Genomic DNA, 12022 nt, shown 5'->3' with positions numbered 1-12022 from the left:
CGTAAAGTATGTTGTTTCGAGAGTTCATCTGTCTATGATGAATTTTAACTTTCGTCGAACATTGAGACGTTTGTAAAAGCCCCTTTGGTTATTTTATCAATTTGTTTGTGTCAAGTGCCTCAATTTCAAATATGTCTGCCAAGGTGTTCGGTGTGTAATATCAATTGCAGTTACGATATCCATGTTAAGCTTTTGGAAGATCAGGACTGTGCAGTATGATTGTTATGGTCTCGGTTTTCAGACAGATAAAGGTAATTACCTTATTTAAAAACTAACCATGGATTGATTCAAAAAAACTTTTCATGGATGCATTAAATTTCCGGGGTCATCTACTATTAAGTATCGTCTGAAAACAACTACATAGTGGACTGTATATCAGAGATGATATCATTGATAAATATGAAGAAACAGAGATCCCAGGATTGACCCATGTTTTTATATTGCCCCACTCATGGGCTACACATTTACTATTTACAATAACATTTTGCTCTCAGTCGTAAAGATACCTCTTACCCTTGTAAAAATGGCACCCTATATACCAAACCTTTTATTGTATTGTGTATTGTTCCCTTTGTATCTTACCAACTTTAGAAACAATAACATTACAATCAATTCTGAGTAACCATGTCTATCCGCAGATACAGATTTTTTTTTAAACCTGTACATGAATGGTTCTCTTTGTAAATGCTTGGATATTTTATTATCAGCATGATCTGTTCATTTGACTTGTTCATATTTATTGAAATTCAGTTCACAATTATATACTCACCCTTTGGATGACAATTACTGGCTCATGATTTTCAATGACAATTTTTTTTTTTAATTTCTGAATAAATTCAAGGATTGAATTTTGAAACCCTCATAATTGACAGAATATGCATAATAGTTGGAGTGTCAAAAAGAAGTCTTTCCATTCTTACTCAATTTAAATACCTTGAAAATAAAACTTAGTACATTTCATTGAGATTTATCCCTATAGGGGTTTCAAATTCATACCATTTCAGAAAAATAACCTTTTTCAAAAACAGATACATGCATTATCAATTATTCATTGTATATAATAGTTGATTACTCATATATTTTACCATAAAATCAGTCATATGACCAAAACTAGTTTTCATAATAACTGGTTTTTTGTTAAAGTACCGATCGATATCTTCAAGACCCTGTCGTCTCCAGTAAACTTTCACAAGTTCAAAATATATATAGTGTATATATAGTGTATGCATCTAGATAAGTAATGAAGAGAATGAATATATCACCAACTTATAATAATGATCTTTTACATCTTTATCTTGAAAATGTATTTATACAAATTTATGAAACGCCACAGCAGTCTTATGTGGAACTCTGATATTACGTTATGTTGTTTTATTATTACATGTGTTACTTGCTGATATTTTGTCTTTACATGATATGGTTATGACATAACGTAATGATGTTTTGATATAACTCAATACGGAATAGTCATTACTTAATGATATTTCGATATTACACGATATGGTTTCGTATTGACTTGATATAGTTTTGTCATTACTTAATATGGTTTTGGCATTACTCGATGCGATTTCGTAATGATGATTTGCCTATTCTTTATATGGCTTTAACATTACGTAATGATGTTTCAAAATTTGACGATTTTACACTTCATTATGTGCTTGTTTCAGTATTTGATGTGGTCCTGTCATTCTTTGATGTGGTTATCACATTACTTGATGAGGTAAACCCACGTGACCACTTCGGAAAAACTAGTTCTATTTTAAATAGATTTCCATGTTATATTTGCCTTTGATGAGTGTGGCCATCCATCGAGTTAGAGTTCAAATTAAAGTTCGGGTTACTGTTGGAGTTAAACTTTGAGTTAGTCTTCGCTTTCAAGTTAGAATGCAAGCCATTATTAGAATTAAAGTTCTAGTTAGCATTGAGTTTCGAGTTGAACTTCGAGTTTGAGTCACATTTAAAGGTAGAGTTCGTGTTACAATTCGACTTCAACTTTGAATTTGAGTCACCTTTACAGGTTGAGTTCGAGTTAGACTCGAATTTGAGTCTCATTTACATTAAGATTTCGAGTTGAAATTCGAGTTATGTAATATGAGTTCGTATTTGAATTTTCTATCGCGGATCAAGGGCTTTTGCTCGGGCTTCTGATAAGAGGGCTCAGGGGTATGCGTATAAAAGATAAACAATGTTACAGTATACAAAACACAACAAAGAAAGTGTTATTAAGTTAGATGTGGTGTGATTGCCAATGTGACAATTTTCCACCAGACTTTAAATGCAGTGGATGTAAGCAATCATAGGCTTCCCTTCAGCCTTCAACACACCGTATAGTCGGCTACAAAAGACCACCACGTGAAAATGTGAAACAATTATAACGAGAAAAACTAACGGTCTAATTAATAACTAAACAATCTACGAAAAACAAATATGACACACATGAAACAACGACAACCATTGAACTACAGGCTCCTGACTTGGGGCAGGCACATAAAGAAAGTGCACATGGCGGAGTTTAACTTGTATGTGAGCGCTAAACCCTAACTTAACATCGGACTGTAGTGTAACAGCACAAGATAAGAAAAAAGTGTAAAAAACAGTTTCAACTCATTAGATCTGTATGACTGGGTAATATAAATTCATCGGGGGTGATCTCGGGTGCTCAGTAAGGGTAAGCACATTCTGCTCAACGTGTGGCACCCGTCGTGTTATTCGTGAAAGTACAAACCCAGTGATTTGGTTTTATTTGGTAGTTCAAATTCTAGGAAAATATGACGGGATTGTGATCACGACAACTGGAACATATCCGTCGTCACCTGTAAAACAGATTTTCCAAAAAGTTTGTATTTTCAATTAGTGCGAGGTATATCAGAGAATGCAATTTATAAAAATAAAAAATCGATATTCGTATATGTTCAAATGATCATACACGCTAAAAAAATCGGAGAATTCTTATTTTATAGAATTGATACTTTGTCGCTTAGTCCGATCCCCCCATTTCCCTGTAACTTTAGTGTGAGTTGATTTAAAATGTCTCATTTGTTGACAATAAAGTACAAGTCTTTTGATTTGTGTCGAGCCTGCGACATTAATGTAGCGGCAGTGAGACACAACACACCTATATTCCGTCGTCGGTAGTGGTGTCGGCGTCTTCATCATTTAGATCGTTAGGTTTCTCGTTTAAATTGTTCTTACATTTTCATTTCGGGACTTTTTATAGCTTACTATGTGGTATGGGTTTGCTCATTGTTGAAGACTATACAGTCACATATTGTTGTTAACTTCTACGTCATTTGGTATGTGGTTGAGAGTTGTCTTATTGACATTCATTCCATATTTTCTTATTTTTATATAAGGGTTTTTTTGCATTAAATATTGCCGAACTAAACTGTTTTGACTTGATAAATTTGTAAACCTCCATGAATTGTTATAAAACTTGGATAGGAGTCATTCTTCAAGATCAAGATAAAGCATCTACAGCAAAACTTTTTTTTTTTAAATTTTTTTTTACCGATAAATGTACAGTCAACGTTACGCTTTTACACTGACAACAGCAGTATCAGACGAGACACAGGGTTCCGTGAAATCTTTTACGAATGTATTATAATAATGCTTCCATTTGAGAACTAACTAAGGAAAAAAATGGCAGGACCAAGTGCAATCAGTCAATCTAGAGTTAATTTTTATAAAATGTAAATAATATAAGAATAAACACCTTTAAACTTGTTTGTGTGTTGAATAAGAGTGCGATCGTTTCTGCATCTAAATTATTTATTCATTCATCTTTAAATTACATGCTGTCATTGGTTTTTAGTCATTTTTTAATATGAGATGGGTTGTCTTTCATAAGATATGCTGAATATCAGAGAAATATACTAATATTTTGTTCGCAATGGTTAAAATGCCAATATGTCATCTTTTGATAAATTATAATGCACTGTTATTTTCAATCAGTCATTGTAAATGCCTCTGGATAAGTGTATATATATAGTAAATAATCTCAGGATCAAGGTACTTGACCTTTTGTTTGTGACGAATAAGAGTGCAACTATTTATTTATTTAAATGGAAATCATGAACCGTCATTAGTTTGTAGCCCTTTGTTTTACAATATGATGTGTTGTTTTTCATAACATATGATGAATATAAGAGAAAACATACTACAAATGTTTTCAAATTCTTTAAACATGCGAATGTTGCCTCTTTTTATTACAATGAATGCGCCTTTATCTTCAACCATTCATTTTAAATACCTTTTAATACGTGATTAATTTATGAAATATGAATAATGTTATGTTGATAACATGTGTTCAATTATTAGTTTATTGGAATGAAATCATGACATATCGTCGATTTGTAGTACTTTGTGTTCATCAAGATGGGTTGTTATCAATACAATAAGACGAATATTAAGAGACCAGTTACAAAACTGTGTTCGCATTGTTTAAAAATGTCAATATTTGTTTCTTTTTATTAAAATTAATGTTCCATTTTTGAAATCTTTATTTTAAATTCCTCTGGATGATCTTTTTAAATTTATTTCATAAGATGTGAATGATATAAGAGTAAAGATTTTTATACTTTTAATTATGTTAATGAATAATACAATTATTTCTTCGTTGTAATAGAAATCATTAACCATCATTTGGTGTTAGTCCTTTTTGAACTTGAGGATGGGTTTTCTCTTTTTATAAAATACAATGTACACAAGAGAAAAAATACTCAAATTCTGTTTGTATTGCTAACAAAATGCAACTATTTCTTCTCTTTATCAAAATTAATGCACCATTACTTGCAAACAATCAAGTTGATGACTTTGGATGAGTTTTGTTTAAAAATAAAATGTAAATGAAATGAATATGATATAAGAATAAAGATATTTTAAACTTGTCTTTGTGCTGATGAAGAGTACAATTATTTCTTCATTTAAATACAAATCATGAACCTTCATTTGGTATTAGTAGTTTTTGTTCATCTGGAAGAGTTGGTTTTTTTTTTTAAATTAGAAATATGATGAATATTAGATAAACCTTACTAACATTTTGTTCGCATTGTTTGAAAATGCAAATATTTTTTAGTTTTATCAAAATCAATGTACCTTAATTTGCAATCGTTTATTTTGCATCTTAAATTCCTCTTGATGAATTATTTTTTTCTCCATTAAATGTTAATATTATAAGCGTAAAGATACCCAAACTATTGTTTGTGTTGAAGAAGAGTGCAAATATTTCTTTTTCTTAATATAAATCATGAACTTACATTTTGTATTAGTATTTGTTGTACATCAGAATGGGTTGTTGTCATCAATATAATGAATTTAAGAGATCAGACATTAAAATTTCGTTTGCATATTTTAAAAATGCACATAGTTCTTCTTTTTATTGCAATTACTGCTCTGTTATCTGAAATTCAGTCATGGTTGTTTTTCATCATAATAAAGGATACAAGAGAAAAGATATTAAAATTGTGTTCGGATTGATTAAAATGTCTTTATTTCTTCTTTTTATATAATACACCATCATTTGAAAACAGTAATTTTTAATGCCTCTTAGTGAGTTTGTTTTAAAATAAAATATGAATAATATAAGGATAAAGACATTTCAGTTTCTGCTTGTGTTAAACAAAAATTTGATTATTTCTTTATTTAAAAGACAATTATGAATCATCATCTAATATAATCATTTTTGTACGTCGGGATGAGTTGTTCTCAATAAATATTATGAAATTGAGAGGAGATTAACCTGATATTCTATTTGCATTTTTTTAAAATGTCAATATTTTTTGATTTTATTGCACCGTAATTGGCAATATTAGATACTTTGATTTTAGGCATTTTAGTAGATTTTAGTAATTGCGATAAACATAACTTTAACACTCATCAGGTTTTATATATGCAGTGCCTATATATTTACGACAATCGGAATTTTTAATGATATTTAAATGAAAGCTTTGTCTGCATATGTCACTGCTCTTCCAACAAACATTTTAGTGGAGTGACATTTATTTACCGGATTTGTAATAACATAAGCAACACGACGGGTGCCACATGTGGAGCAAGATCTGCTTACCCTTCCGGAGCACCTGAGATCACCCCCAGTTTTTGGTGGGGTTGGTGTAGCTTAGTCTTTAGTTTTCTATGTTGTGTCATCTGTACTAGTATTTGTCTGTTTGTCTTTTTATTTTTGGCCATGGCGTTGTCAGTTTGTTTTCGATCTATGAGTTTGACTGTCCCTCTGGTATCTTTCGTCCCTCTTTCATAAAAAATTGAACTTTTAATGCATCTACCTAACACACGTCTATATTATTTATCACGGATATATTATATAACATTCTGTACTTACTTTTTTGCCCAGTCGTAAACAAATTTGTACGGTGTGATTTCCGTGAAATCAAGTTCAAAGATCAAGGACGGACACATTTATATTTTAAGATGTCAGAATTATGGCTGATTTAGCGCGTCTAGCGTACACAATTATAATCCTGGCATCTTTGAGGATGTTTTTTTTATAACTAATTTCGCCTTTTGCTTTTATCGTTGTGTGTTGTCCATTTTTGCTGACCTTGCGACGATTTTGTATGCGATTTTCCTACTTTATTCTCATATTAAAGAACAATAGGTTTGTTATTTATGCTTCATTGTGTTACCCATAAAAGTCGCGTACATAAATTGGATGCCAAAACTGCTTTGAAGTATGTTTTTTTCCAAAATATAAGATTTAAAAGAATCCATAATCTTAAATTTTATCCAAAACATGAGGAAAATTGCAAATTTTTTTCATAACTGAATTTTTTTTAAAGGATACAAACCATGAATCGAGGAAACTAAGATAACACGATGATCAAAATAAAAAGTCAAACAGACAAAAAATACACCGAAATGTTAAAAACGAACACTTCCGGCTTAAAATCGAAACGCATAAGGTAAAAGTGCTATCAATTTTGCCAACGACTTATGAGCAAAGTCATGTTGGCACAGATACATAAGTTCGACTTTGAATTTTTTTTTACTGTATTTAGCTCGAATATCTCTTTTCGGTCATAAACTTTTTTTTTAACTTTTTTACTACGACCACATTCCCTCAACAAGTGCACTGTATTTCAATCTGTCAGTCAAGTAGTCTTTATTTCCATCTTTTCGTCTTTTCTTTTAATTCTGCCTGTCTGTCTCTCTGTCCGTCTGTTTATCCCGATTTTGTTTTTTTATTTAGAGAAAAAAATTACTGTAAATACTATGCATTTAAAAAAAAAATGTTCGAGACAATTGCTTTTACGCTTACATATTAGTTACAATTGACTAAATATATAGCTAGTATTCCACAGTGAGACCCTGACAAGTACAGATATTAACGAAATAATGGAAAAGTGTGGAATAAACCTAGTGTTTTGTTAAAAATCATATTATTGAAAAACATCAATGCTTGAATTATAACTATTTGTTCATCATTTTGTTTTAGCTCGCAGTAGCAGATGTGGTATATAGTCCGGAACAAGGAGGTATATTTTTTGTCAAATTTAAAGAAATTGAATCATATACATTGTTAATGTCTATTCCTTGTTGAAAATACGTAAATGATTATACTGAAATGATTTTATCAGTTTAAGCTTGAAAATGTAAGCAGATTATTATTCTATAAGTATTACATTTTGTGCTCTTGTTCAACATTCATCCATCAAGAGTTTTTGAATAAACCAGGTAAGGTGTAAAATTTTTTAAATATAACACACACTATATTGTTATAGCACAGAAAAATCGTATTTTACTAGGCAAATATGGCGAGGCTGTATATTTACTGTACAGTATATGACTAGCCTACTTCGATTGTGTGTCGACTTCACTCGAATTGCAGTCGAATCTCACTTGTTTGGCCTTTTGGACCTACCCAAGTTAACTGGGAATCAATCCTGAGTTAAGTAGATTAAGAAGAGTTACAACATATCTACAAACAATAATAGCAAAGACGAACATACCAAAAATAACAGGCATTTTACAAAATTCAGCTTAAGAAAGAGATCTGATAAAGGGATATTTCTTTTTGCTGCATTTTAGTATTAACAAATATTTGTCATGCGTAAAAACTATCGGTGATATTCCTCAATAGAACAGATAGACTCTAATTTCTGCAAATTTAGTAACTAAGAGGTAAATGTAAAATTATTACGAAAATCAATTCCTTTTAATGATCAATATCACTATATATGGAGGCTTTTCTAGAACTTCCGATAGTACACAAACATGGAGGTGTATGCTACTACGCAGGGATTATGATAATCGTTCCCATCCGTCTACCTGTCCGTCCATCTGCCTGTATGTCCGATACACTTGTATACTCGGAGATTGTTTAACAGCTAGGATGTTTTCACACTTGGTTTATTAGTCTTCATATTCTCTTAACCGTACAGTATCGTCTTGCATAATTTTTGTTTGGAATATCTACAGTTTTATGACGTTTAGCAAGATTATTGATTTCCAGACTTTGCCCCCCCCCCCCCTCAAAAATAAAAAAAAAAAAAAAAACGTTGGTGAAAATTTCAATTCCGTATCTTCTGCAAAATAATTTATTCCTGGAACTTGTTGTCTTGGTAGCATTGTAGCTAAAATATAACAACATAAGTTAGTTAATTGTGTTACTAATTTAAAGATAAAGTTGTTTATTGTTGTCGTCATCAGAAGAAATTTAATAACCGCTTCTTTATCCACATCGTCCATCGTGAAAGTCAACTGGATAATATAGTTTTTAGTTCGATTAGGAAAGTTGCACACATGCGCATTAGCACTGATTTTATAACTTAATCAACCTGAATTAGACGAATCGAAGTAGGCCCTCTATGCTACGTTAGTCACAGAGCAGGATGATGAGTTATAATAAAAAAAAACACGTTAGGAAATATCAATACTTGTTTAAAACGATCACCAATGAACAATTAGCGTTCATGAACATTAACACAACGTTCTACGCCAAATGAATACAAGCATTCGCATTTCCGCCCTTTACGTAGCATTGTCTGCCTTCTTTCAACTTTCACCAAAAACGCAAAGTTTCAAAGAAGTTTACTTAGTTAGCGGCACGGAGGGATAATGAAAAAGGGTTGTTTGAATATATAGGAGAAGGGTTGCTTGCATTTATTTTGTTCTAAAGAAATTGTCCATAAATTTTTTTTCACCTTATTAAATATCTTTTTTCTTATTATGAACAAAGTTGGTCAGATCACTTTCATAGAATAGGGAAAATCAATTATTTTTTTAAGACGTGACTGTGGATACAACTAGTTAATTTTCGTAAACGATGATGTTTTTCTATGCAGCAATAAAAAGAATCCAGTGATTCCATGTTTCTGTTTTTTATTTTAAACATTCATCATCTTTGTATCATATTTCTGAAAAAAAAATAATATCTCTTACCTGTTTCTAGCCACATAGTTGTACATTTTCTGCTTATTATACAGAATAGGGAAAACAACAAAATATACTTTTGGTGAACAAGTACTGCGGCTTATACATTTAATTATATTTAGAAAATAACACAATATAAACTAAATTTAAAAAAAAGAATAAAAAAGAAATTCCATTCAACTTATTGATGTATCAATGCACAAAAAACTTTAATTGTAGTATGGAAGGAGGCTATCGACATACTAAAGGCTACTTTTATGAAAAAGAAGAAAAGAGCTAGGAAAAGAGGACGGTTCGCTACAACAAATACAGTTTCGTTCACAAAGTGGTTACCCGCTAATTTTCCTGTGGAAGGTGTTATGTGTGGTTGTGGAAGAAACCTTAAAACACCGAAATCGCTTTTAGGTCACTTACGAAGAAAAAGCTCCACCGCCCGTAAAAATGTAAAGTTATTTAGAAAGGGAATATAATCAAAACACTTTACATGCCTTTGGAGACGTTACATAGTGCCATGCATATCTTATTTAAAACACATTAATGACGGCTGAACATTGTAGAATATAAAAGTGCGATATATTTACAATTCTTTAACTAGATTAATACTACGGAGGATATGTCTTATTTTTGACACTATTTCATAGACGCTTTTTAAAAAGCAAACTCAAATGTCATGAAACAGTTAGCGAATAATAAGATAAAAATAAAAAGTTGCATCATGTTCTTTTATCCTTCATTACATCTCATGAAATCAGTACACTTGCAACTTATTATCGATTATAATAACCTAACTACAAACACAACAGATTAAAAGAAAAGAACAATGAACTGTTTATCCTTCCGTTTTCCTGAATTCACCTTTCATTGTGTTTGAAACGAGTTCATGCAATCTGATTAATATACAGACTCGGTGTGTCCGATATTTTCTGACTATGATCTGAAAGCGCTCCATTCTACTTTCAGTTTAAATACCTTTCGGTGTCGTTTGCTTTTTTTCCGGATTGTTATTGATGTGTTTGAGCTTTTGATGTTGCCATTTGATAAAGGACTTTCTGTTTTGAATTTTCATTGGAGTTCGGTATTTTTGCTATTTTACTTCTTACACACTTTCGAAATAAGGATGGCTGACATTTCATTGGCTGATGTAATAAGTACCAGGACAGAAATAAAACGGATTGTGTCAGATCCTTGTAAGCAAAGCTTAAACACAAAATATTATGTTAAGCCGATCGGGGACGATGTTGCGTTTTTGTTAGGTAATTAATGGGTTAAATGATATTTTATTTCAGAATGTATTTTTTTCTTTCTTCTTGTCATTCATTGTCTTTGAAAATCGCGTTTTCTTTTCAATTTTTCACATTCTGCCATCATAAGGGACGGATAATTTATACAACAAATAATCTTTTGATTAAGATAAGAGACGGTAAGCAATCTGTTATTATGTGATATGGTATAATTGCCAATGAGACACACTATCCAACATAGAGCAAATGAAGTGGAAGCAAACAACTATAGGTCATCGTTAATCCTTGAACAATGGGCAACACCCAAACCGCATAGTAAAAGAAAGGCCAAAGATACCACAGGCAACTACAAGACTAAAAACAGTACACAAAACATTAACAGAGAAAACGAAAGACTGCGAAACAATGATTCCGTCAAGAAACGGGGAGCTCTCAATAAAAAAAAAAACTTAACTTGATAGACGATCAAACAATAAACTAAATACAAATATATAAGACTGCAACAAACGATTACAATTCCATTGAATTACAGAATCCTTCTTGGGAAAGACACATACAATATGCAGTAGGATTAAACATGTTCGCGAGTGTAACACCCATGACCTTCAACAGTTATGTAACAGGACACCATATGAACAATCTGCAAAAATCATTTGGAAATGGTTTGATTTAAAATAGGCATCAATCACAAAAATCTACTAACAAAAAAGAAAAAGAAAAAGAAAAAAAAAAAAAAAAAAAACAAAGCACCGATGCAAAAACTGAATGCAAGTTGTAACATATATAAATAGAATAGTCAAATATCTTGCTTCAGTGTTCAATAGATAAGCTTTGAGAATACGCATATTCAATGGTTATACTGTTAATATGGATGGTATGTAAATTAAAGATTCCTATAAACTAGATTACCCGGACAATAAGGATGTGATATCCCATGTGTTAACCATCAAGGTATACAACTTGAACAAAATTGCAGGTTTCACTGGTAGATCAAAACTGCGGATCCGTCCTGGTCACCTGAGGTCACCCCACTATTTTAGTGTGATTCATGTTACCAATATTTATAGTATTTTTGTAACTTTTTGTAAATCTCTTTTTGTCTTAATGGTAAATATTTTTTTCTTTAACTTTTTTCGTATCACTCGCCTCATATGTTCCCGACAATTTAATGGACAATCAAAGAGATGACTTCAGAAATTGTTTTGCCTTATATGTTATATTTTGGATTAAAAATGATAAAAAAGGAGACAACGCCCAAAACATATAAAGTGAATCACCATGTCGAGAACATTCCTTTGGTCACTTATAATAACCAGGTGAAGATATCAATATTCCAATCTCTATTCCGATATAGATAACAAAATATAATACACCCCTTTATCATATTTATGGCT

At 31.4% G+C, this 12022-nt stretch overlaps 1 protein-coding gene across 7 annotated transcripts in view; it reads left to right on the top strand.

Annotated features, from left to right (window-relative positions):
* The window catches only part of LOC127723438 (uncharacterized), a 241454-nt gene extending 230080 nt beyond the window's left edge, over positions 1–11374 (top strand). For all 7 annotated transcript variants that reach the window (XR_007992087.1, XM_052230085.1, XM_052230094.1 and 4 more), the window contains 2 exons: positions 7451–7490; positions 9607–11374. Coding sequence is in view for 6 of the 7 variants with exons in the window: in XM_052230085.1 (XP_052086045.1) it covers positions 7451–7490; positions 9607–9857 (291 nt within the window). In the remaining variant the exon portion in view is untranslated. The remainder of the gene's footprint in view (positions 1–7450; positions 7491–9606) is intronic.
* Positions 11375–12022: the final 648 nt, after the last annotated feature.

This window comes from Mytilus californianus, unplaced genomic scaffold (assembly GCF_021869535.1).
Source record: "Mytilus californianus isolate M0D057914Y unplaced genomic scaffold, xbMytCali1.0.p SCAF_1, whole genome shotgun sequence".
NCBI classification, from domain to species: domain Eukaryota; kingdom Metazoa; phylum Mollusca; class Bivalvia; order Mytilida; family Mytilidae; genus Mytilus; species Mytilus californianus.
The sequence above is the reverse complement of the archived record's forward strand: the minus strand, read 5'-3'. Positions and strand labels throughout refer to the sequence as shown.